The sequence below is a fragment of the Corvus moneduloides genome, chromosome 3, assembly GCF_009650955.1.
Source record: "Corvus moneduloides isolate bCorMon1 chromosome 3, bCorMon1.pri, whole genome shotgun sequence".
Classification (NCBI taxonomy): Eukaryota; Metazoa; Chordata; class Aves; order Passeriformes; family Corvidae; genus Corvus; species Corvus moneduloides.
The window spans coordinates 90,415,315-90,442,185 of NC_045478.1; the positions used below are offsets into that span (position 1 = coordinate 90,415,315).

The following is a 26,871-nucleotide window of genomic DNA, read 5'->3' on the forward strand; positions in this document are numbered from 1 at the left end:
ATTTGTGCACCATGCAAAGTTTTCCATATACATGAAAAATTTCTTCACTCCCATACAGCTGGGAAGAGTTGCACTCAGGTGTTCCTAATTACTTAACTCCAGATCCAATGGAACATATTAGGTCAGTTGCTTTCCAGTGGCTGATCTTTGTGGAAGAAAAATAGTCTATTATTATTACCAGCCAGGAAATGCATTTCAGGGCAACCGTAGGAATTGATGTTCATATTGTTAAAAGCCATGGATTAACGTTCTGTGGATGACCTGTTATTTGGACTTGCACTGAACTGTAGAAAATTATAATTAAAAAGTATATTTTTCAGAATACAATGAACAACTACAAAAAGAGGTTTCAAACGTAAGTTTCTTTGTAAGCCCCACTTGTAACTACACAGTAGCATTCACTACTTCTAATATCTACAACTTATACCCAGGAGCCTGCACACTCACATATTTCCTGTTTTATACCCTGAAAAAAATGAAATCGAGTACATATCGGCTAACACCCACACAGCATTCTTCCTAATGTATTTCTACAACTACCAAGCAGAGGTCTCCTTGTAAATAAAAGCAGTCTCTTAAATTTATATTGCATTTTTCTTCTGCAGGGACTTACATACTATATACAGGAATAATATCCACCATTGCTGAAATGCAGCCACTTCTGGAGTGGAATAAAGCAGCTACTTGGTAGGCACAGAGCAACATAAAACATCAGGAAGAGAAACATAACATTGGGACTGCAACATGTATTTAAGATGACAAACAGTAATTAAGTTTAAGGACTGTAATTTAGCCAGAACACTGTGAAAAATGCAAAGGGATCTTTAATTGGAAGGCGTAAGGAGCATGGCTTTATATCTCACCTGGGATGCATTACTACCACAAGGAGACTTGCCCCTCAAGCATGGGGTAGTAAGCCACAAATACCACTATCCTCAAAGAGGAGAAACCCTGCCTCCCCTCCACCCCATCACTGCACAGCTTCCATCCTTGTTGCTGAAGTGCCTCCTTCCTCTGATACCCTCTTTGAGCACATCTGCACATCAGGGAAATGAGGTCTTTCCTTTTGTCCTCGGTACTTCTGACAAGCAGAGGCACTTGGGTTAATGACTTTCCCCCAAACTCACCAGCAGCTGCTTTCTAGCTGGAGATAAAAGAGCAGAGGTCTAAGTGGGGAGAGGCTTCCTGAGACTTTTACTGAAGCTGATGGACACCTGACAGCAGAAGGCTTCACCTCTGTCTGGGGCAACCTCCTTGCTCTGCCCTGGACCTTCAGCCACCAAAAGGCTTCTTGCCCCCTGTGCCATGGATTGGTGTGGTGAGGTTCTTGCATCCTTCCTCGCAGGAGTTAGCAACAGGGCATGGACTCCCTCCCTGCAGGCGTTCCTTTCTAGAAGTGTGGTGCCCCTTTGCTGGCACTCACCTCACAGGTCCATCATCCTGAACCTTCAGGCTGCACCTCCCCAGCCCCACAGCACCTCTGATGCCCACTAAACACCAGCAAAACCCGGGTGCTTGTGCAACCTGGGCTAAGCAGTCAGTAGAAGAAACCCACAAGGGGTCTTGGCCTCAGCCTCAGAGCTTAGAAGGTGAGATGGTTGCCCTGGGCTATCCCTCACCGATGGAGAAGCATTCCTGTCTCCACCTTCTGCCCAGAAGAAGCCTCCTGGAACCAGCAATGGAACAAAAATGTTTTGCTGCTGCCAGATCAGGAACCATTGTGAAGCTCCCAAGGGCCCCTGGAAAGCACTGTGCCTCTCCTGGGAGTGAAAGTGGACTCTCACCAGGAGCGGGGTGATGTCTTCTGACCGCCAACAAGCACAGAGGAAAGGAAGAGCACAGGGCTGGAAGAGCTCAGCCTAAAGAAGGGCAGCACTGGCTGCCCATGAAAATGGCAACAGACAGCAAGACACAGAATTGTGCTTGGCAGCCACTGCAACCATGACACTGTCTGGCCCTGGGCAACAGTTGTGGGTTTCCTGGTCAAATGTGCACTGTGATTGAGGTCTGGGCGCTGGAGGGAGGGGTGAAGACAGAAAAGACACAGTCCCAATTCTTCGAAATGGAGAAAAGCAAAACAAGCAGGGGAGACCTTTATCATCCCCTCCCACTCTCTTTCAAGGCCTCCTGTGAAGAAGGCCCCCTTGTCCCTTAGAGCTGATGTCCTTTCTCTCTCTGATGGTGGCTGGATCTCCTGGGAGTTAAGAGCTTTCCCCCTCCATCAGTGAAGGCAATGAGGCACCAGCTGTGGCTGGAAGCTGAGCAATGCAGGAGGCAGATAACACATTCAGGTGACTTCAGACAAGCATGGCTGTCTTGGAGAAGCTGGTATATTCATCAGAAATGGGTAAGGAGCCATGGGTACTGGGTCTTCAGTGAGACAGCTATCTTATCTGTGGTGCTCCAGATAGGGATTTTGGATGGGGTGCCCCTTAGGAGGAAGAGTCCTACTCAACTAATTGTCAGAGGGGGATAGTAAACCCCGATTCACAGCCTTATGGGGCTAACTCTGCCCTGTGCAGGGAGGTAACTCATGCCCAGAGCTGCTTCCAGATGCAACAAGACTATCACAGCTCCTGTCTGGCTGGTGGAGGGCAAATCCTTCTCCTGGGGGTTCCCCTGGAACAGTGTGTGCCTCCACTTTGAAGAGGTTAGCCAGACCTGCTACAGGTCTGCAGCAGAGAGAAACACCAGCTTTACCCACTCATGATGCCAGCAGGAAAAAGGTGAATTTCCCCCATCCCTGCTCCCTTGTTCCTCAGTGGCAAACAGGGCTACAGTTCAGCATAACCCTCTCTTTTGGGCCAGTTTCCTGCCTCCATCCTTCTTGGAGCAGTTTCCTGCCTGTTTCACCTTTCAGCTCCTCTGCCCACTGCCTTGCCAGTGGCAGCTGAGTGCCTGTGTGGCTGCATGTACTGACAAAATTCAGCCACCCTGAGCAGCAATGCTGTAGCCACCCGTTGCCCACGCTGCAGCAAATTCACTGTGCATGCAGAAAGGCCTCAGGAGGTGAGAGGGCAGCACTGGAACTGCCTGAACTGCGAGCCCGGGGGCTGGGTCATGGGCACAGGACTTGCTGTCTGGCTGAAGAATGTTTAAATGCCTGACTCTTCCCATAATCCAGAAAACTTGAGGTGGAGGAAGTTAAGCAATGGAATAAAACCCAAAATAAATAGGTAATGAAATATAGGCAGAGAAGCAATCCTGGGTATAGGGCTGAGGCGGTCATCATTCCAAAATTCACAGGGGGAAGCCAATGTGCAACTGCTCCACCCTTCCAGACCCATCCCGTCACACCCCATCCCGCAGCCCCACAGAGACCAGACTTTCCTGTCTGCAGCTCAGACCTGCTCCCTACCCAGCAAGAGTGTTGAGGGACAGAAAGAGGCTCTTAGAGGCCAGTGCTGCAGCTGGATCCAGCCTGGACTTCTCCACCACTCAGCGTGGTCCATGTCATTGGTCCCCTCCTTACTCCATCTTCTTCAGGCCGGGGGGTGAGAAGCAGAGAGTGGTGGGGAAAGGCCGAAGCAAACCACACTGGGGGCAATTAAACACGTGAGAGCCTGGAAGATGTGGATGGATGGAGACACTGAAGCACATGCGGTGCGAGGCAGGGCGCTCTGGCCGCCAGCACGTGGGGCGGCTGCTGCCCCACGGACGAGGTCGGTGCTACTGCAGGGAGCTGCAGCCGGGGCGGGGCAGCCCCAGCCAGCGGGAAAGCATGAGGAGACAAGGGGAGTACTGCAGGATATCATCCACTAAGCTGTGGGCTCTGCAGTAAAGAAGGTAACTGTTCTGGTAGAAATTTGTGCTTTAATATATTTTCGTTTGTTTGTTTAAAACAAGTTCCCACTTCCCTGAGGAAGCCCTGTCTGACATTCCCAAGGAAACATGGGGTGTTTTTTTCCTTCCTTCATTTGCTCTTCACATTTCTTCATTCCTATTTTTTGTGTTTCGTTCCTTCTTTTCTCCGGGTGTGTTTCTTTCCTTCCTCTCTCTCACTCTCTCTCTCGTGCACGTGCTTTTTAAAAAAAGTTTTGTCTTTATTTTTAAATTATAGACATTATGACTTTCTCAAGGAGTGCTCCAGTTCTGAACCAGATCCCTTTGCGTGGTCATGCCTGTCAGTCTTTGGTAACATATGGACACTTTGGTGTGCCAGTGAGGAGGGGAGGAAGAGGAGCAGAGGTGGCTGAGTAGGAAAGGAGCAGGAATGTCTTGGTCCGAAGACAGGAGCGCTCGCTTGCCATCATCTGAGCAGCACGTAAAGGAAGAAAGTCAATGGGCCACAAAGACAAGGGCTGTGCAGGGCTGGGACACCACTTCCTGGAAGAGCAACAGCTGCCAGCCAAGAAGGGAGAAAGAGAATTAGTGATGGGACAGATACAGATCTCATCAAACAAGTCTTCTCCCACCCTGAACCACAGAGAGTTCCCTAATCTTTTGGAAGACACTTTGAGCCTTTCCTGGACATTCTCAAGGTTCCCCAAAACTAACTCTGGAGAAAAGGTTGAATCTTAGACACTTTTGAAATCTAATTCTCCTTTCTTCCCCAGAACTTTCAACCTGAGTTAAATAAAATACTCTCATTTTGTTATGGTTACATCCTAGGCTAAAAGAGATCTTTAACCATACCTAAAATTTAGAAAATTTTACAGTGTTCTGACCTTTGTTTCCCCCTTCACCTCCAGAGTTAAGAAAATTGCCACAAGTGACTCTTACTCTGAAAGTTTTTTTGCTTCAAAAATAAATAAACCAAACTGAACCTTGCTCTCAAGTTCCTGTCTGGCTCTGGTTTGCATACTCCAAACATCTGCTCTCCAGCCCACCTGAGGCATGTTATCGAGGGCACAGGCAGGACTAGGGCACATGGCACACCGGTGATTCCCACCCAATGGCTATGTACTGCTTACACACACCTTGCTGTGGCTTCAACCCTTGGTGCACCTTAGTGAGAGTGGAGCTCTCTCCCTTACTGCAGTGCTGGCATCAGTTTATGGGGATGGACTGGAAAGGGGCTGGTGGGATTTAGCCTGGCTGTGCATCTATGCTCAGATGGCAATGGGAAGAAGCACAGCCCTCCCTTGTTCCACGTCCCAAAGAGCAGATTTTTTTTCCCGGGAGAAGGACTGACTTAACCCTACGGAGGCCATTAAAGCCTGCAGGAGGTCTTTCCCTTTTCAAAGCTTCCATAACTAGAGTTTCCAGGAAATGAGATATTGCAGAAGTCCTTTAGCTTCTTGGGCATGACACCTCCTGGTTGTTCCTTTGATTCTTGCTAACTCTCAACTCTAAAGAACAAGTCCACGAGTCTGACAGCTCCTTTGGTGACTTCTGCTAGTGGAGTCAACCATCCCATTGGGTCCCACCAACACGTCAGTGTGCTCTGGAATCAGCTGTGCATCCCTAGCATGTGCATTTGTGAATGTACTCCTACCAACTCATTTGCCTCTGAGGCAGACACAGTCTCACCCTTATTCGGTCCAATTGGCTTCCTTGGACAGTCTCCCTTTTTCAGAGTGACGTCATCGATGGCAATGTCCCCCTCGTAGCTCGTGCCCCGGACACCTTCGAAGATGATCTGCAAGCAGAGCATGGGAGAGAGTCCAGTGTGAGGCTGCAGTTGTGGAGGGCCCTTCCTGCACTGCAGGGCTCTGCAGAGGTGAGCAGGACACAGACCAGGTCTTATCAGATCCCCAGGAGAATGATTTCCTTCCTGTTTCTCCAGTATTCACAGGATCTGGAAAGCCAGATCCCACTGTTTATGGGACCAATCTCTTTGTGCTGAGCATCTGTGCAGTAATAAGTAAGCATTAGAGCTCTGCTTTATTATGTGCCCTGCTCTAACAAGCCAACCAATACTGAACAGGACTTGCAAGAGTAACTACATTCTTATTTATTATTTTGAAGTATCCAAAAGCACACTGGGCATTTTGCCACAGTGCCACAACCTATCAGCCTGTACAGAGCAGCTCTCACAAACAACCCAACAAGAGCGAAGTAGCCTGTTGGGAAACAACCTCAGCCATAAATGCAGCCCACTGCCTGGGTACACATGAACAACTCGATGAGTACATGCAGAGTGCCCAGTTCATATTCACAAGTGCTCCTAGAGTCCTAAGCAAGGGGCACAGCGAGGGTGGGCTCTTGCACCACATGCTAGAAGAAACCTCTAGCATTCAGCCACTTTACACCAACAGGCCAGCATCCCCCCAGCTGCTCAGCACTGAGGAACCTGTCCATCACACAGTCATGGCACCAAAAGGAGCTCTCTGACAAGCACTTTCCAGACCAGCAATAACCAGAAAATTTATAATGCCAAACTGATGCACATAAATTTTTAAATGCTTGCACATTAAAACCTCAGAGAGAAGTGGATTTGACTTCTGTGCATCCACTAAGCCTTTGCCTTGCCCCAGTGACCCTGGGGGATGAAAGCTCCCAGTACCCTGCCTTGTGCCCCACCAGCCCCTGTGCTACAGAGGAAGATGTCTGCTGGGAAATCTTCTACATCCATAGCACACAGATAGGACAGTGCAGGTGGCTCCTTGACTGTGGGCTTGGCTTACCTGGAAGGGCCCGGGTGGGTTGATGGGCACGTGTGCTTGCTGCCACATGTTCCCCCGATTCCCACTGAGGGACCAGACCTGGGTGTCGATGGCTCGCTTGTTCCGCACGCGGACTAGCAGGTTCAAGGAGCCTGGAAGAGAGAAACTGGGATCTGGCATGCTGGGGCAGGCAGCCAAGCCTGCCTGCTGGGCTGGCTCCTGGCACAGCTCTGGGCTCAGCCTTGAACCATGGCTGTAAGCCCCAGCTGGCTCAGGGACAGCCTGCACAGCCCCAGTGGTCATCTCTGAAGGGAGCCAGCTTTCTCCTGCGTTCATGGATAAGTGCCACTGGCAACGTTTCATCCACCTGGCCTTTCCTAGGGAAGCACAGACCCAGAAAAAGAGGGATGGGATGAGGAAGAAGCAGTGTGCAGCATGGCTGGGGTGGCACGACAAGAGGGTGGCAGAAATGCCAGGGACCTCCAGAGGCATCCCATCCAACCTCCTGCTTGAAGCTGTCTCCTGCTCTACATGAGGGCAGCATGGTTTTGCCAGGCCAAGTCCTGAACTTCCCTGAGGGAACCAAGTTTTCCTACTGTCCAGCATGAACCTCCAGCACTACCAGTTGAGGCCACTGTTCCTTATCATATAATTTAATACTATGAAAAGATTTTGGTTCCATTATCTTTGAATTTGCCCTTGAAGCAGTTGGAGGCCAAGGGCTGATAGCAACCTCCTCTTTGCCAGACTGAGCAAGTCCAGCTCCCTTAACCTCTCTTCCTAAGGACTTCTGCTCCTAGCCCTTGACCAGCCTGATGCCCTTCTGCTGGATCCTGCTAATTTCTCTACATTTCACTTGAAATGAAATGGGAGCCCAGAACACATATTTGCCTCCCGCCATTGACCACTGGCACCTGAAATACGCAATGCAGCTAACAGGGCTCTCCCTGCCCTGGCCCTGGCCATCAGCTGCGGAACTATGACCAGCGTCCTCATCCACCACTTGCCCTGGGAGCAGCCTTGGGGTGAGCAGCTGTTCTTTGAAGCACCAGAGAGCACTGCCTGTTCCACACCACCTGGTATCATCCCAGCCCCATGTTTTCAGAGGTTCACAAAGACCCTGTGAATCAACACCAACTTCAAGTTCTTTCAAAAAAAGCAATTCCCAAAAGGTTTTGTCTATCATTAAACCAAAACCAAAGCCAACAAATCTCAAAGCATTTCCAGTTCTCACTTTGAAAACAGTGTCACAGCTTCCTACCCTCCACCCACACATGAAGCCATCTCAGTTTGTCTTCCTGCAGCATTTTGTTAGTATGCCCTCAGATTACTTCTTTTCCTTTTTTGCTTCAGTGAAAAAAGCATTTTTAAACATTCAATCAGGGATGACCTGAACCATTTTTTTTTTTCTCAAAAAATCAATCAATCACAATTCCAGTCATGCTGTTGCTCATCAGTGTTTCTGGTCTCCATACACAGACATATTACACCTGAGAGTGGGATGGAAATAGTAACCCTTACTTAGCCATCTGTAGTCTGTCTGCACTTGGGATGCTGCACTCCCACATGGGTACACCCTTTGGAGAAGCAGCAGAAAGAGGTCAGGGGAAGAGGCAGGGAAACATATATATATAACCTCCCTCCTACATGATCCCCCCAAATCCTTCTTTCTTGGCACATCCACCTTAGGGGCACTGTATGAAGGACAGGGACCTGGAAATAGTCCCATCAAGTGCCTGGCTGTCAGAGAATGAGAGATACATCACAGGGAGTTCAGAGCATAATAAAGATGATGAAATGTTTAGATTCTGAGTGAATGGTTTACAAGAAAAGGTTAAAAAAATGAACTATGTATATAATTTAGTGAAAAGAGGATAGAAGGCACATTATTGACTGGAAATATTCAGAAGCATTAACTGTAAGGCTAGCTGAGAAAACTAGATGAAGGCCTGACAGGACATAGACAGCATATCCAATCCCCTTCCCGGGTGGTTCCCCGGTTTGGGATGCACACCACAACCCAGGATAAGGACAAAAATAGCTTGTTTCTCTCTCCCTTGAGACCAGTTGGCACTGCACAACCTTGGGGGATCCAAGTCAGTGAGACCTCCCTCCTGGAAACACAGTGCTACAGATGAGAGAAGTCACTACAGGAGTCTCTGGCAAAACCAGCTTTGAGCTGCTGGTTTCTTGGCATCTTCCCTGCCCTCAGCAGCTTCCTATGAAGGAAAGTGTCTCTAAGGATACCTAGTCCTCATGAAGCCCCTTGTCCAAACTGACAGCTCACACAGGAACTACATAACCCCATAGATCAATGTCAACAGGAGTGTGTTCAGAGCAGCTAATTACAGACACCAGGGCCGGTGAGGTGAGGGATTGAGAGCAAATGAAGAATTAATATAAAGCTGCTAGCAAGAAAGGATTAAAAACAACCATTGTCTATTCTATCCTCATTTGGAGACTTGTAGCTAGGATTTGCTGCACAATAGCTTGGCTGAGTAGCCAGCACTGGGACAAATCACGCAGCAAACGAACTTTGATGCCCTAGAAAAAAAGCAAAGGCAAGATAGAAAGAAACCCAGAGAAGCATCTGGAATGCAAATTAGTGCCTCCAAAGCACTGGCTGTGAATGCCTGGCCTAAACCCAAACCAAGCTTGAGCACATCCTGGCTGACAGCTCCATGTCCTTGCAGCCTCAGGAAAAACAACCTTTTGGCACCTGAATTCCCTAATACAACAATACTGAATATGAGCAGGCATTCTTCAAATTGTTTACAATTGGAAAGGAAGCTCCCTTATCTACTCACAACATGCAGTGTTTCACTACTCCTGCCTACACATGGAAAACTGAAGGTCGAAACAGAGGAGCAGCACACCCATGGCTGTCTTAGAAATCAGTGAGAGTTGTGAAGGGCAGCCAGGTCTCACAGCCCTACCTGCAGTCCCTGCTAAGTTACAGAGGCTCCCTGAGTCTGGGAAGGAACTACAGACCTCCATTTTCCAGTAACACTGTCACTGGGAATATACTTCTGGGAGACATGGCAGAGACTCCTGGACTTTAAACAGTGATGAAACCTCTATCCCATCTGAACTGAGACCACGGGGTTGTAGATGTTACTGTTTGTGTAGCTCTTCTACTTTACTCCCTTCCACCATGTGTCAGTCTGCCACCAGTTGCCAGTCAAGTTAAGGGCACGTAGCCTGTGATGGAGGTACCTGTAAATGAACCTCCAGATCTGTGCTCTAGGCAGAGCCATAAAATATTGCAGACTTGGACTACGGGAATCTCCAAGTCATCCTCCTTTCCAGTGGTTACAAACTGAAGAAGAATCAAAGCATGACCTGCTCTCCAACTCCTCATCAGCAGAGATGAGAAAGGCCCATCTGGGATGTTCTCCAGTGCCAGTTGCTGCAGTCACCCCTTTTTGCCTGGTTTCATACTGCAATCATGCCTGCTTTCCTGTATCCGAGTCCAAAGCCAGCTGGGCAGTTTTGTTACCTATTTCTCTCCTTGTTGCCCCTTCCCCATCTCCCCGGCCTGGCATTTCCTAAGGACACCTGCTGGTGAGGCACACAAAAAGACAGACCATCTATCTGCTGCTATATCTCTCCAGCTGACCAGAGACAGACAGACAAAAGAGAAATCCCAGGACACCAGCAATCCTGTTGTTAACTCTTCCCATACAAGGCAATCTTCGCATTTGTCTTGTAATCTGCATTATTCCTTCTTCCCAATCAAAAGGGAGAATAAAGGCCAGTGATGAGTGAGGAGGAATCAATTACAGAGAGAGCCAGCTGTACCTTCTGCTGTCTGTCTTGAAGACCAGAGCTGGCATTTCAAAAGAGTGGCACTCACACAAAAGACCAGCTGGGCTTCCAGATAGAGTAACCCAAGGGATGCCTTTTAAATGTTACCTTCTCACAACAAAAAAAGGTCTTCACTCAGTTTCCAGAGGACAGAACTTCACTGTCACATGGAATTGCAGTGTAGATCCAGAAGAGCTGGCACAGGCAGCAGCAGGAGGGAGGCAGGGTCTGTAAGGGAGGGACCACCAGCACAGTCTGTATGGGATGGCAGAGAAGGTAGAGGTTTCCTCAGGAGTTCTCTTGGGGAGTTAATGCAAAATGATGGGGTGCAGAAAAGGCTAAGGAACAGCTCAGTTTACACGGCTCAGGATGGGAGGCAGGCAGCTGGAGTAGTCAGGAAGCAAAGGGAGGATGACACTACACACTGAGACATGGGGTACCATGCCAAGTGCAGCAGAGCTCTGTGGGATGGCTAGGGAAGGCTGTTGGGATCCACAGCCATGAGCTGGCACACAGCCTGGTCTCACTGCAATTGCCTGCTGCACTCTGTAAGATCCTTGCTCCAGTACGGGGCAATTTCAGGAGACCACCTATTGATGAGAATTCCTGGCTGCAGCTCCAGTTTAGATTTGGCACCCACCTGGGAATTCAGGGCTGAAGGGCCCCATGGAAATTCCCATGGCATTTCCAGTGCAGGAAAAACAGACTGAAATAGGAAGCTGACTGATTACAAGAGATATCCAGTACCTAGAAAGAGATTCACGGTGTGGAGAGGACTTAGACCTTACACAGCTTAGCAGAGTCACCCATAGACCCAAAATGAGGGCTAAAACCAATCGAGGGAGAAAAGAGCTCTTACATTTCCAACAGGGGCTCTGAGCACTTCTTTGAGTGTTTAATGTTAATGCCGCTGATCAGAAACTAAAAGCCCAAAGCTTAGTGCAGGCAAATCCCAGGAGCAAATGACAGTCTCCAGAAAGAATCTATTACTGTTTATAATATTCACAACAAACACAGGTCTCTCTCCCTCTCTCATTTAAATGGATGTTAATGAATAGCAGTCAGCATCAGGCTGGTGTTCTTGGTTACAGAGCTGGGGGGAAAGTTACTGCTCTGAGAGCTAGAAAGCAGAGGGTGGAAAAATAATTGTAGCACAGATAAAGAAGCAGAAATAACACCAAGTGGTACTGACTCATAATTTCTAGGAATGTAAGTTGTCTTTGTGCCATGGTAGGATGTATTTACTCATTCACAGTCTCTCAGGATGCTTCACACATTAACATATGAGGAGTAAGACAATTAAAGCCTCTGGGCTGCTTTCCACTCCTGACTACAGAGAACTTCATCTCTAAATGTCTTCCACTGTTCTCAGCTTGGTGTGCAGGGTCCCCTCTGTGCAGTCATGGGGTCACTACACAGACCTGTTTCTGCAGCCACACTTCACTAACTCCAGAGCAGGAGGGTTCAGAGAGCTCATCCTCGTCAGTCTGGAAAGCACCATAATCCCACCTCTACTCCTAAGACATCTGCATTGGGCATGGAGAATGTTTGGCCTGTGCTGCCAGCTGGCTGATTGCTGTGGGACACTCCATGCTTCGGTACAGTAGGGAGGCTACGGAGAAAGGAATCAGGGGAATCAAAGCCTCCTGTTTCCTGCTGTGTCTAGGACTTTCTGGGGATATAAACAGCAATAAGGTAAGTTTTGATTGGCAATGTTTCTCCTACAGCAAACCTGTGAAAATTACTTATATATGGCTACAGGGAATTTTCTTTGAAGCTAACTGTGGATTTCAAAAACCCGAAGAAACAAACACATTCCCACCTCTGACCTCCTAAACTACCATCAAATGAAGCTGGGCTTGAAGCAATATTCCCTGACATAGCTACACCAATTGCACAGATTGATCTATGATCCATCACTATCTATCTGACTAGTCTGGCATGTACAGGAATTTCAGGATGGAGGGAATGTACCAGCAGAGAAGCAACAACACTCTAAAAAGGCCAAGTGGACATATGGATGGACCCCTGGAGAGACACACTGGGCAGGGGGGACCTGGGCCCTGCAGACAGAGGGGTAAGTGCAGTGGTACTGTCATGGCTGTCTCGTGATGAGGAATGGCAGGCAAGCTACAGCTATAGCTCCTTCTCTCCAGCATATCCCCACCTGTCTGTGTACACAGAGAGCAGATGGTGATATGGCAGGAGCAGACTCGCAGTGGAGCTATGCTTGAGCTCCTTTGCTCATTTGATCCGCCAGTCTAATTAGAGAAACTGTTAGCATAGAAAGATGAATGATACAAGACTTCCATCTTTGATACTGTGTTTATGGAACAAAATCCTGACACTCCTTTTCATGGAAAATTCCCTCAGAGGTTGTTTGTGACCAGTAAGAGGCTTTCTCTGTGTGGACAACAGGATGTGGTTTAAGAAGTTCAGAAGAGGGAGAAGAAAGATCTCCATGCTCCACAATGTTAAATTTATGCAATCTCAGAAGAACAAAGGCTCATCCAATATGCAGCCAGAACAGAGAGATGGCACAGGGAAGGTGACTCAGGGGTAAATTCAGAGCTGGTCACTTGTTGGGGCCCTGGCTGTGTAGGAGCCCAGTGCTGCCTGTGACTCAGCTTCAGGCAGAGCAGGGGGAGCTCCAGGTGCTTGGCAGGGAAATGGATGCTCTCCTTCATTTCTCTGTGCAGCTGCTGACAAGCAGGATGCGATGATGCCGATGGGGGCAGCTCCTTCCCTCTTTCCTGCTGTAGCTCGTGGTCCCCAGAAGTGCTGGGTACTACCTCAGAGAGGAGAGGCCAGCCTGGCGGAAAATCATAGAATTGTTTACATTGGAAAAGACCTTTAACATCAAGTCCAACCATTAAAAATGAGAGTATGATAAACCTAGCAAGAAGGAGATCATGTGTAGGCAACTTTTCCCACCAATTTTGCAGACTCAAGAAGCAGAGTGAACCATAGTTCAGCTGCGAGGTCTGTTTGCTCTTTGTTCACCCTCTGTTTCGTGACATGCCCAGATGCCTTCAGGCAATGCTCTCTCTCCTCCCAGCTTTGATAACAGGCCCTTTCATCTTTGGCACCAGAGACAGCTGGGTCCTTTATGGAATTCATGTGCTCAGCTCTCAGACTGAGAGCACGCACTGTGCTCAGCACTCCCCGACGAGCTGAAACAAAGTCTGCTTCATAGACACTACCAGGTCTAAAAGAGCACAACAGCCAGACGGGACTCTGCCTGTCTCCCTTCTGTGGGCAGGCTTTGAAAAGACCTCAGCAAGAGAGGAGGGAGCCTCCCAGAGCCCACAAAACACAAGTGATGTGTGTGGAAGGGTTCCTGACAAAAACCCCGCAGACACAGATGCACTTATGCTGAGGAAAATCTTGCCTGTCTCTTTGCTATCCCTATTAACAATTTTCCTATTTCCCCATCATCACCCTGTCTGCGGTGTCTCAGTCCCGGGAGCCAAGCACAGGGCAGCTGCACAGCTGCAGGGCTTGGAGCAGATGGGCTGTTTTACTGCAATGCTGAAGCCAGCGAGACAGAGGAAGGAGCAGCTGAGATCACATATTCTTCCTGCTGAACTGAGGACTCCACTCAAAAGCTGTTCTCTGGCCTCATCCTCTGCCTGACCCAGGGAGATGTGCGAGGATGAATGGTTCAGGCCTTGGAAATGATTTGCTGCAGGAAGGCTGTTTGTTAGAGCAGGCTGTGCACCCAGCTTAGAGTCAGGATGCATTATAGCAAGAGACTCTTTTCCCACTTCGTGCCTGCCGTACTTGCACCACAAAACTTCAAGGCGACTAGCTGAAACTGTGATACCCCAAATCTGCAACCGCAAACTCCTTCAGGTGCTGGCGTGCCTGTCACCCCTGCAGAGCTCTCTTTGGGAGAGGAAATCACTCCTGGAAGTGATGGTGGTGACTGACACTTGTGGAGCATTTCTTTGATTTTCTGGGATACATTACAAAATCACGCCTGGTTGAAGCTCAAATACAGATGAGGATGGATGCACAAGTGTGTATCATAGTTTTGCACTCTGGCCCCACAGCCTTTACTCTGTCAGAGCACCCAGGGGGGTGTCCAGATGTGCACCTGGAGTGACCAACAGTGAAATAATTAATGGTCTATGGAGAGAATAGAAGAGTGACAAGGGAGTGCTAAAGAAGTAGCTGGATATACTCTGAGAGCTCCTGTTTCCTCTTAAGTGTCTGTTGTGTTTTGTATATATCAATTTCAGAGTCTGAATAATTGATGCAACACCTGATGTCTCAGAAGATAATCAGGTTGCAGTGTATCCTTACAGCTCCTAAACTTTGCACAGGGATGCTGCTGTGATTAAAGTCTGAATGGAAAGATGTTCTGCTGATCATTCAGCAGGAGGGGAGATCACAGCAACTGTCCACCAGAGGAATAACTGTGTCTCCAATCAGGTGATCAGGAGCAAAGAAAATCTGTCAGGATTCAGGGCATCTGCAAATGAATGGGTGCCAGCAATCTGTGCTCCGACAGCCTTGCCAATGAAATCTGCGGCAGGAAAGCAATCAGACATTCAGCTAGCAAGACAGAAGAGGGCTTTTGAAGAAGGCAACATTTCAGTGTCTATCTGCACTGGGAACTTGATTCAGTGATTCCTTTTTAGTGAGAGGCAAGGAAAGGCAGAGAACCCCCGTTTAAGGTACTAAACAGAATACCTGCATCAACATTTGTGGAATAAAAATGACGTGTAGCCAATCCACACCTGAACACCCTTCCCTCGTCTCCATGTGTTCTTTAGATGTCAAGCTCTTTGGCTTAGGGATAGTTCAATCCTACCTATCAAAAATGCTGTTTGTGCTCTTCATAAGTAAACATATAATGAAGGTATAGACACATAGGATTTACTGGGCTCCAGCAAAAGTAACTGAAGGGAATTCTCTGCCCTTGGTTATGCAGGAAGTTTGATTAGATGATGTATCAATACCATTGGGTCTTAATAATCTTTAAATCTATGCCTCTCACTCAATTCTTTAGAATTCTTTAGAAACTCACTGAATTGTTTAGAAAAACAATGACTTCATCTGTCTTTGGTTCAGAGCCACTGTATTGAACTTACAAAGGTTGAATGACACTTTACAAATACATGGTCTCCTTGCTAGGTGTTTATAATCTTTGCTCATGATCATGGTAATTGACTAACCTCCCAAAAAACCCATGCAGATACTACTAGAAGAGGCCACAGTCTATCCAAAGGGTCCATACCACAGCCCACAGGAAGGTGCTGGATCTCTTCATTAGTCAATACGTGTTTATTGATGGAGGAATGACTAAAGCCAAGAACACATCTGAATAAGTGGAAAAAGAATGAGTATTAAAAAGTTGAATACATTTTTTCATTACAGACTGTTCACTTAACTCTAACCGCAACTTGTTTTCAAGAGTCTAGAGGGAAGTGAATCATACTCATTAGGAAAATCAGCCTCCCCTCAATCAATCCAGTGACGTAATCTCTACTGTGTAGTTATTGCACTGGAGATAATGGCATGGATTTAATGAACAACACATTTCTATATGAGGCAAACTATGTATCCAAAAGAATGCAGCTACCTCCAGGGTGCCACCTGCATTACTGTGCAGTGGCAGGGTGCTGTGTTCATAAACAAAGTTTGGGTAGGAATGAGGGAGCTACGATGTTGAATCTTAAAAAATGATGGCTTTGTGGTTCAAGCTGCTTTTACATGGACATAACTGGTACCTCTCAATCTGTGTGACCTGACTGTGCGATCTGACTACTGTCACTAGTCAGAAACAAGTTGAAGCCACATGGCACCCACCAGCTCCTATGTGTGATCATTTACCATGGCCTTTTAGACACGCCTTTGCACTGATTGTCTGATCTGAGTTGGACAAGAAAAGAAGCAATTCAGTTTGGCAGGCCTTCCAGACCTGTGATTCCTCCTCAGCAGGAGAGCAGCAGTGGTGACACTGCCTGTGTAAGTGGCCTGCCCACAACCCAGTTCCCTCTGTGAAACAGCCATGGCTTTCTTGAACTGACAGATGCTGTGGCAAGAGATCTGATCTGGCCTCATTGTTTCCAGTGACTCAGAACCAAAATCCTTCTTAATCAGTCCCCAGCACTGTCCCTCATGGGATCTTAGAGTAGAGTAGAAGAGAAAAAACCAAAAGGGAAGTGAAGGGAAAGAAAAGTTGGAAAGGACTTAAAACCACCAACTAGTCCAACTGCCTGACCACTTTGATCACCTCTCTAGAAAGCCTATTCCAGTGTCTGACCACCTTTTCAATAAAGAAATTTAATCCTTCCCTGATGTAGTTTTGAACCATTCCCATGCATCCTGTCACTGGATACCATGGATTGGCACCTTTCATCCCCCTTCCCTCCTCAAGAATCTGTAGACAGCAACGAGTACTTTACAATTTTATTGGAAGCTTCGTATCCTGATTATATATAGACCAGACTTAGCTGGGGTGGTCAGGTAAGGTCTGTGTCAGCACTGGAATAATCACACCCTTAACTCTCCATTCAGTGTGGCTGAAATTTCCATGTCCCTCTCAGCAATCTTCATCCTGCCACCTGACCACGAAGACATCTCTTGCTGCAGGGCCTGCAAGAGCATCCAGCAGTGAGCAGGAGGCCATGCAGATCATAACCTGGCTGACCACTGAGTTAGGAGGCATGAGAGAAAGGTGGCAGGGCACTGTGGTCGAATCAGTCTGTCAGGGAAACTGTCCTCTTAAAGCATCCCCCTCTCAGGCAGCCCCTGGGAAGGGAGGAAGAGGAGTCTGATGGCTGCAGCAAGGACTTGAGGATTTGCTCCAAGCTGCAATGCTGACTCACCCAGCCAACCTGGCAAAGAGGCTTTTTTGAACTTGGCGAATAGCTGCTAGCTGCCACCGCTAGTTTCCTCCCCTGAAGAAAGCAAGCAATTCCTCAGAAACACAGAATCACAGAATATTCTGAGCTGGAAGGGACCCACAAGGATCATCAAGTCCAACACTTAAGTGAATGGCACACATGGGGATTGATGCCATGACCATGGCATCATTAGCACTGGGCTTCAACCAACTGAGCCTCATTTGGTATTTCTACGCCAGCCACACGTAAGACACCCTCGTTCTTGAATGCCTTGTGGAAACGGGATTTCTTTTCTTCCCCTCCCCCTGATTATTGTGTTGGGGCTAGCAGGATCATAGGGCAATGTGAATGCTTGCTACAGAGGTGGCCAGAGGAAGAAAAACAGATGACCAAATAACTTCAGAAGAATGGGAATTGCCTCCAGGGAGCTCCCCTTCATCCTGCTCTCTCATCAGCTGAGAGATATTCAACAGCGTCCTGCTCTGCTAGTCACTGAATATTTTATATCATGGCTACAACCAGTGCATTTGTATTCCGTTTCTCTCTTTCGTCATATCTATTATAAACGAGTAGTGTCTGGGAACTCTCCCAGGGAAGATTTGCCTGGATGGCTGTGGATATTTTATAGTCAAATTGTGAGAGTAAACCAGCTTTCAAGTTCTGTAGTGGGGGAAAAAAAAGGTAATAAAAGGGTTATTAAAAAAATAAATAAATGTCGGGATTTTATACAGCTACTTTTTGTAGCGACAGAGCTTCAGTTTGCTCCACGATGGAGCTGGAAAAGGCTTGGGATGGGAGACACCCTCTTGCTGGCACTGTCTGCTGACAGGAACAACCTGATACGCTCTTGCTGGCACCTGGCTTGGCAGGACTGTGCTGGCACTAGGTGAGCCAGGGGTTGTGGCTGTGACTGCAGGCATCAGGGATAGATATATGGGAAGTGAGGCATGGCTCCAGATTGGAGCAAGCCCACCTTTACCTTCATATTGTTGCATATGTGAGATGGATGGGAGGGCAGGGCCTGTCTCCTCATTTTGCAGAAGTCCTACTGAGTCCTACACCCTCCTCAAAGCCAGGGCTAAAGAAGAAGAGCTGAGTAAACTTGTTTTGCCCTAAGGACTCTGAGAGGACTTCAGCCAATAAGGGCATCAAGCCTGGCATCAAGGAACTGAGCTTCAACTTGCAGACAGATACATGGTGGGTTTGCTGGACCAAGTAATGTATTCCACAGGCCAAGAGAAAAAGAACTTTTTTCTCATTTCATTCTCTTTCGATCTCTGTCTCTATCTAGTCAGTCTAATTTTAAAATTTGCCCTCAGCATTCAAGAGTCTGTCCACCCCACAGAAAATTTATCAGCCCCTTTGTACAACAAGAAGAGAACAGGGATCAGGCAGGGGCCATAACATTGGGTATGAAGGGAAAAATCAACAGACATAAAAGGTGTCTGAAGCTGAGGAAAAGAAAATAGCACTCAGAGGCTTTCTTAGGTCTTGGGAGGCACTGTAGCTTTTGGGTAATTTGTGGATGGAGCAAATCAGTAAAGAGTTAAAAAGCTAAAAGCGAAAAACCTGTAATGAATTGATTCTCTGTCATGTCCAGCCCACCCCATCTCCAGACCAATCACCACAAGAGAACTGTTAAACCGAGCTCTCTTCCAAAATCAAGCAAGTGTTGATGAGCTTTTACTTTACCTATGAAATGAACTTGGGAATATGACACAGGAAAAAAAGCAAGAGGCCTCCACTCTCCACATCTTTTTTTTGCTAATCTCCCACCAGTCTGGGCCAGTCTTCATCAAAGAATGAGATCCCTTTCCGAGCCTCCAGGAGAAGACGTGCAGGCATTAGGCAGCAGAGCTGGCTTACCATAAGGGCCAGCTGCAGGGAACACGAGTTCACCAGAGAGCATTAGCAGCTGGACTCTGTCAGCTAAGCAGGACCAGCAAGTCCAGGAAAACCTGGTGTGAGCCAACACTGACAGTGCTCTGCCTGAGCAACCTGCCACTACTGGCATTACTACAACATGGAGCAGCCTGTCTCCAGGGGGAACCCAGGTGTTGGGGTCCCTCCCCTGCCATGGAGCCCTGGGAGAGGGGCCCTGAGGGCACAGACACGGGGCTTCCCTGCCCCTGCTCAGCCTCGTTCCCATGGGTTGGTTTGTGTTCCCTGCGCGGGCAGAAGGACCCTTGGTCCCGTGATTGCCTCAGTTCCTCGGCAGAGCTCCGGCCATGCGGCTGGAGAAATAAACATCTCTGAAACATCTAGCAAGAATCTGTCCACATATATATTTCTTTTCCACGGGACTCCTGGTTTGATATAGGCGTGTTACAGTCTCCGCACTGTAACACCCAGGTGTGTGAGAACACCTTTGACCTAGCCCGATTCCAAGTGCAGAGAGCAGATATGAACCCTCAAAACACAGACACAGATGGAGACCTGCTCAGTGAACTGCAGTCCAGCTCCTAGGCCCTGACACCCATGGTGTCAGGGTTTCAGCCTTGCCCAGATTTTGCAGTTTAACCTCTCAGCCGTGCCACATGTGCACAGAGACGTGGCCAGACTCAGGAGCCTGTTCCCTCCCAATGACATCTACAGTACTGAGCAGAGAGCTGTTAATTAACCCCACTTATTGAAGGGCAGACACATTCCTGCCTGGGCCCTGATTTTTCAGTCAGGCTCTAGTCCAGCAGGTGATTAATAACCCTGTGTGCTGTGGGAAGAGTGCATCTATTATTCAAATTAATGAAATTATAATCAAGAGGTGACGAATTAGCAGTTGCTCCTTGACTGGATGTGGAAACTCATTAGTGTGCCAGGCGCTTCTGTGGTGCTCGCTGCACTCGAGGCTTACAGTAGTGAGACGAGGGAGCCAGGCAGAGCAGGCAGCCCCTTGGCACAGCTGGGGGAGCACACATCCTGCCCACCCCAATATAGCTGTAGCCTCCACAGAGCTCTCTGGTCCCACAAAGCCCCTTCAGCCTCTTCTCCTCTCCAATGGACAGACTGGCTGTAAGGTGCTGCCCCAAGGATGGGCTGTGACAGCCTCACAACCCTGACACTGCTGGGCTTCAGGACAAGTGTTTGAGAGCAGCAGCCCACCCTGTTGCTTGGAATCCTGGAGTAGGACTCCCACCCTCTGGAATTGCTGGTCACAGGCACAGCTGATGGAGCAAGAGGCTGGAGATATTCCCCAGGAGCCCACATGAGGCTGGGTTTACCCCTCCCCAGAGGGTACTCACCAATGTGCTTCCCGTACATGTGGTAGTAAAAGGAGACACAGTAATACTTGGCAGTGATATTGTAGAGGGGGCTGATGAGCCGGGCTTTGTCTCCTGTCACCCGGGGCCGGGATGCCTCGATGAACATGTAATAACCTGCAGAATGAGTGGGAAAGGTGGGCAAAGGCAGCACACACTGGGTCTCCCTTCCTCCAAATGATGGGATGCCAGCATGGCTGGGAGAACACCCCTCCTCTGTGGGACATGGCCTTGCTCTTCCCAACTGCTCTGCACCCACTGTGATGCTGGCCAGAGACACTTGCAGGATGCCTGCAGTGCCTCCTCTGCCTCAGCAGTATTTAGGGACGAGCAGGAGAGATGGGCATCTGCAGACCTGCTGTGAGCACACATAGCAGGTGAACCCCTGAACATGCACATGCTCTGTCTGGGTGCAAAACGAGCCTTGCTGCTGCAGCACAAGGAGCCTCAGGGCTGACTGCACTGTGCAAGGAGAACCCCAGAAAGAGAAACCATTCCAGACTAATTTCTTTGCCTCAAGTAGAGGGAGAGAGGATTTGGTACATCTAGCCTAAACAATATTGTTGTCTAAAGAGAACAATACCAAAGCAGTTGTTAACAGCCCAAGGAGGAACAGATTAGCCATTTAATTTGTTAACATCATTTTCAATGCTCAATCAGGTTGGTGTACTGAACACTAATGGGAAAAGCCATTTCCTCAGCTGGCCATTGGATGTTCCCATTTTTTTCTGAGTTCAAAGTTATGTGTCTGCATATAAATTTACTTCTCTTATTACAGAAAGAAGGATGTTATATCCAGCTAAACTGGATAGCGCTGTATTCCATGCACAGCTACCGTGAGCAATAAATAACACCAGTGTCCTTCAGCTATAGGTGGGGCTTCCTTCTGCCCCACAGGCAGCTCCTGTCTGCTCTCTCATGCTTCTGTGCTTGGTACTGAGGAGATCTGTTTGCGTCCCTGAGAACTTCTTTGAGGAAACAGCTCACTAAAACCTACAGGACCATTTCTAGGTGTTAGAGATGTTCTCCTTCTCATTAATCCATTTTTTACTTCAAAACAAGCATCAAACAGTGCAAGGGCATTAGGCAGCAGGCAATTAGCTGATAACAAGAACTAATGCTCACACTATTCCCTTCAACAAAGTTGTGGGTGTTTTAATTGTGTGTTTAATTCCAGTCAGTAACATGCAAATTAACTGCCTGCTCCCTGCACTCTGTGTGATGTAGAAAGCAGATCAGCCCTCCATCAGCTCTCAGAGCTGTAAGACTCCTGAAAAGAGACGGTGTGCACCTCGCCTCCCCAGCCAAGCCAAAAAGAAATCCAGACAGGTGCCTACCCTCCGGCGTACCGCTGATGTCCGTGGGGGGCCCTGTGTTGACGGTGCGCTTGGGGTTCTGGGTCAGGGCATTCTGCCGGGTCCAGTCAAAGTTGTCCATCTTGTCCTGCATGAAGCCACAGATCTTCTCGTCCTCAAAGCGGCAGGTGTTATCTGTGGGCATGGGGAAGAGAAGGGGCTGCTAAGCTGCTGCTTTCCAAACACCCTCCCCAAGCTGCCTGGGTGCTCGCAGCAGTGCTATGTCACTACTGAGGCTCTGTGGCAAGCCGGGGGCAGATGGGCAGCCCCCAACCTCAGGAGGAGGCTGCAAAGGAAGGCATCACAGAAATCACAGAAATCACAGAATGGGTTGAGTTGGAAGCAGCCTCAAAGACCGTTCAGTTCCAAACCGATTGCCATGGGCGGGGATGCCATTCACTTGATCAGGTTGCCCAGAGCCCCATCCAGCCTGACCCTGGACGCTTCCACAGATGGGGCACCCATAACATCTCCGGAAAGCTTGTTCCAGTGCCTCACCACTCTGTGAGTAAGGAATTTATTCTTAAAATCAGATCTGAATCTCCTCTTTCATTTAAAAATGTTCCCCTTTGTCACTACCCATACTACATCAGTGATTAGTGCTGTTACAGAAGTGTTAATCCAGGCTGATGGATATGATGGTCTGACAAAATGGAATAAAGCTACTAAGGCTAAAGAGGAAGAGATTCTCTGAGACATCTGAAGGGGCAAATGTATAGGAGCATAAAAAGATCACCGAAGGCAAACTGGCTACAAGGTATTTATATCAGAACAACTTGATGGTAGAATAATTTCCCCAGGAGAGAGGAAAAAGTAGCAGCAGATGACCCCCCTTCAGGCTATATATTAAACTAAACTATGACACACATGAAAAAAAATCAGCTGTGGAGAAGAGGTCAGCTCAGTGCGACAAACGTGTCATTTAGCCAGAGTACATCTAATTTATGTCAGCTAAAAGGCACATTTGATTTTGCAGCTTGTGCTGGTTCCCCTAACAAAATAAAACACGTAGGTAAAAGATTTTTATGTAGGATCAACCACATGTGCAATAGGGCTCGCTTTTATTACTACCACAAGATGGTTACACCCTACAGCAATATTGTAAGACATGAAAAATCTTGTGCATAGACATAACCCAATATGGACTCGCAGAAATTGAAATGAATTGGACATGACCAGGCTGAAGATTGTAACCTTTGTGTTAAAAAGGTAGTTTTGAGTCACAAAAGCAAAGGCCAAGAACCAGCTTTACACTGCTGACACAATAGGAGAGGGATGGATAAAACAGGAAAAAAACAAAGAGAAAACAGGTCTAAGAACTGATGTGAAAACTGCTGTGTGTTGTGAAAGGTCCCTGGGCAGAAACCAGAGCTGGAGAATGAGCTGGAAGTGGGATCTCGGACCTTGTGAGTGATGTAGATACAGCAAGCACAGATATCTTTATTTGCTGCTTTTATGTAAAAGCAAGGAAATGTGCTATGAAACTGAAAGATAAAGCCATGAAAGAACACATACACAAAGGAAAACAAGGCTCTTGACAAGGTCTTGGGATGTGCTAGGAACCTCATCCATGGCATGCTGGTGCAAGACTCAAATTTGGTGTTTACCTCCTACCATAATCTATCATGCCTAGATGAAGAGAAGCCCAAACGCCTACTGGGGCTTCCGCATTCTTGTATCTTCAGTGATGACTTGCTCTGGTTCCTGGGCAGGAGGCTTTTTCTCCTAGCATGGGTGACTCTGGCAGGACATGTAGGGCAGAGCAGGGTCCTCAACCTATGGGCTGGGTGCCAAGAATGGGACAGACAAGGGAAGTTTTCTGCATTGTCAGGGCCAAAAGCTCCAGATGCAGTACAATGTGATGTTAGGAGCTTCATACACCTACCATACACACAAAATCTGTTATCTTGTACCAGAGAAGAGAGGCTGCTCATGAAATGAACAGAATCTTGACTCTGAGATGCTGCACCTTCTGATGGCTACCCTGTAGCTAGCATCCTCCCTGTCCCCTCCCATTTGGAAATGAAAACTACTGAAAATGTAATCCAAACAGACATGAAACCCTGTGGTAGGGAAGTGGGTTCCCCCTTCTTGCCTGTCTCTTTCCAGCATCCCATCAAAGCAGTGAGAAAAGAGGATGCAGCCTCCTGCTGTGGCCTGCAAAAATGTCTTTGCCAGCATAGGTTGGACAATGTGTGGCAAGCCAAGGCCTGGTTCACAGACCAGGGCAGCTGGGTTTCCCATAAGCTCAGTGGGAAGCGCCACATGCCCCCTCCTTTGGGCTGAGCACAGCCATCGGGAGCTTGTCTGGGCTGGCCACTTAACTGCTGATTAACCCTGGCTAAGTGCTTTCTGTTCAGTCTGCTCATTTCTAATTAGCATCCAAATCCAAATTAGCCACTGCTGAGCAGCAGCTAGCACAGGAGCCTGAACAGCACCTGGAGCTGAAGGAGAAGGGAGCAGAGGACAGGACAGATGCTCGCAGGGTCTGAGACAGGGCAACTGTGTGGGATAGGGGGCCTCTTCCATCCCCAGAACAAAGAAATGGAAGGAGAAAAGAGTGAGAAAGCAGCTCCTAAGGGTCCTTCTTCAGCTCTCATGGCTGAGAGAAGGAAGTTCATGGCTGTGGGAGATACCCAGTGGTCCTCAAAGGAGGGGCTGGAGCCTGCAAGCTTGCTGATGTTGCTGGGTTGTGTAACACTCCTGGTTTCTCTCCACTGGAACAAAGACAAACATCTGCATGACTCCAGCTCATGGGCTGCCAGCTGCAGATGAAAGAGACACATTTTCTCTTAGAATGGCATTATCCTACACAGCAGGATCCACCATGACTGTCCTTTTGCAAAAGCATCAGGGTGGTTTGCACCTCTGACCCTGTTGATTATGTGAACCTTCAAAGAAAGATGACATCTTTCTCCAGCACAAAATTACCTTAACAGGGAATATCTGGTGGAAAGCAGCATTGGAAGCTGTAACACAGAGGTCAGACAGGCAACTGCCTGAAAGGGAACAAACCACAAATGAGGAGGCACACAAATCAAAGGAAAGGCAGATTAAGGAGAAAGCACAAGCTCAGGTGGAGATCAGAGAGATTTGTGCAAGACAATAGGACCTGAGAACAGCATTCCCAATGTAGCACCAAGGCCTGGTTGTGCCAGCCTGGTGGACTACTGTGCCTCATTTGTAAGAAGCCACACACATAGGATGAGACTGCTCAGAGAAGTTGACACAAAAGCCTATGGAGAGCTCTTTTAATGTCCAAACTGGGCCCTGAGCACATCCTCTCCTCTCACTCAAATGCAGCTACTTCCAGAAGGCAACGCTTCTAGCAGAGCGCATAAAAGAGAGAAGGGTCCCATGCATCACAGATCAAGCGACGCTGTTGCTTAATCAACAACATGATCCATCTTATGTGCATCACTAGCTGTGCAGGATGCAGGAGTTTGTGACTCCAGCACATCGCCTCTGCTGAGCTTGGGAGCTCGAGGCACTTTGCAACAACTAATGAACAAGGCTTCTTAACTTCTCTGTAACATAGCAATGCCTCTCTGTGTATCTTCTGCATTACATGTGGGGAAACAGATGCACAAAGACAGAGAAACACATTTAAGGTCACAGCAGGCAGGGCCTAAGCTGGAAACAGAACCCAAGTGCTCCGAATCCTGGTCCTTTGGTTTAAAACAAGCCACAGGAAAGCAAAGCTTTGTGGTTTCTCTGAGCTACAAGTGGAGGTGCCATGAATAACTAGGAAGTGTTCAGTGTGGTTTGGGACACTGCCAGCATGTCACCTCTGGATGGTTATCAACAAGGTTCACTAGGAGAAACCTTGCAGATCCAGCCAAAAAGAAGTCAGATCACCTGCTGTGCCTCAGAGGCCACAGAGGTGGTCTGACTTTTGACCTGGATTGTGTGTTGCAAACCTTGAAGACTTTGGCCATTTGCCAGGGATCCTGGCTCATCATCAAGGTGTAAATGAAGCTTCCTGTTTAAAATTTAAGTAGTGGATTTAAATATTGGACACAGAAGTTGTTCTCTGGATTGTGACAGATGAGATGGAGGTGGCAGGGGAGCTGCCTCCTCAAAGGCTGGAGTTAGTGCTGTCTTCACCAAACAGATTTCCTAGGCAGGCTTTGCAGTGGTGGCAGCTCAGAGTGAAGAGATGTTTGCTCACAGTTAGACACCTCCCTGCACTCCCAGGGGAGGGACCCTCTGTTGTGGCTATTAGCATTTCTTGCTGCTTTGCCTTCTTGAGAAACATAATGGAAGTTTTACTTTCTAGTCCTTTGGGGAAAGCCATGCCTGGTTCTGAAATTCTGGCTGCCAGATGAATGTAAAAAATAATAATCCTATTCTAGCTGCAGACTATGGGTGAATAGCAGATGTAGTGCACTTGCATAAAATTGCCTGGATCTTTTAGCTGTGGCCTGACAACTGACACTGGCTTGGTGCATAAAGGACCACTCTCTGAGCCCCAGCTCTGTTGCAGACCTGCTGTGTGACCCACAGGCTATCACTTTCTGGACATCAATTTCCCCATCTAGAAAATGAAGACAATGAAAACTGTATTGAGACCTCAAAGTATGTCATGATCTAAGAAAGAACATTCAACATTCTCTGCCATTGCAAGCTTCTGGGGATTTTATAACCAGTAATGGAAGGAAGCTTCACAATGCTCTAACTGGTTAAGTCATCCTATTTGCCATCAGGATACAAGGAACCGTCACCTTTTTTAACCTTTGCATTACAAACATTCTTGAAGAATGGGCACACACTTGAGTAATCCAACTCTAAACACAGGCTGACATCTCATTCCCACATGTTCTTACCTGAACACACTTGGATTCCTCTGGACTCTGAGCATTATCAGAGACTAGACACACAAGCAATAGATGGTAAGCAACAAGCCAGGCTAATCTACATCAACCAACATCTGCCATGGATCACCACCCACTGTACTTGTCCATGGTCCCAAAATCACGGTTTTAGCACAACACAGCCAGACTGCAGGTATGTGAGAAATAGTGCTGCTGCTCTAGAAGGGCAAGAC

The 26,871-nt window shown here is 47.9% G+C and overlaps 1 protein-coding gene across 3 annotated transcripts in view; it reads right to left on the minus strand.

The window, feature by feature from the left end:
• Positions 1–731: 731 nt before the first annotated feature.
• Positions 732–26,871, minus strand: part of MDGA1 (MAM domain containing glycosylphosphatidylinositol anchor 1) — a 147,020-nt gene continuing 120,880 nt past the window's right edge. For 2 of the 3 annotated variants that reach the window (XM_032102726.1, XM_032102725.1), the window contains exons 14-18: positions 21,807–21,959; positions 20,452–20,586; positions 6,570–6,700; positions 5,473–5,581; positions 732–4,341 (exon numbers count right to left, since the gene is read on the minus strand). In XM_032102726.1, coding sequence (XP_031958617.1) covers positions 4,250–4,341; positions 5,473–5,581; positions 6,570–6,700; positions 20,452–20,586; positions 21,807–21,959 — 620 coding nt within the window. In that variant the 3' untranslated portion in view covers positions 732–4,249. Of the gene's footprint in view, positions 4,342–5,472; positions 5,582–6,569; positions 6,715–20,451; positions 20,587–21,806; positions 21,960–26,871 lie in introns of those variants that run through there. The other variant, XM_032102727.1, reaches the window with a different exon arrangement.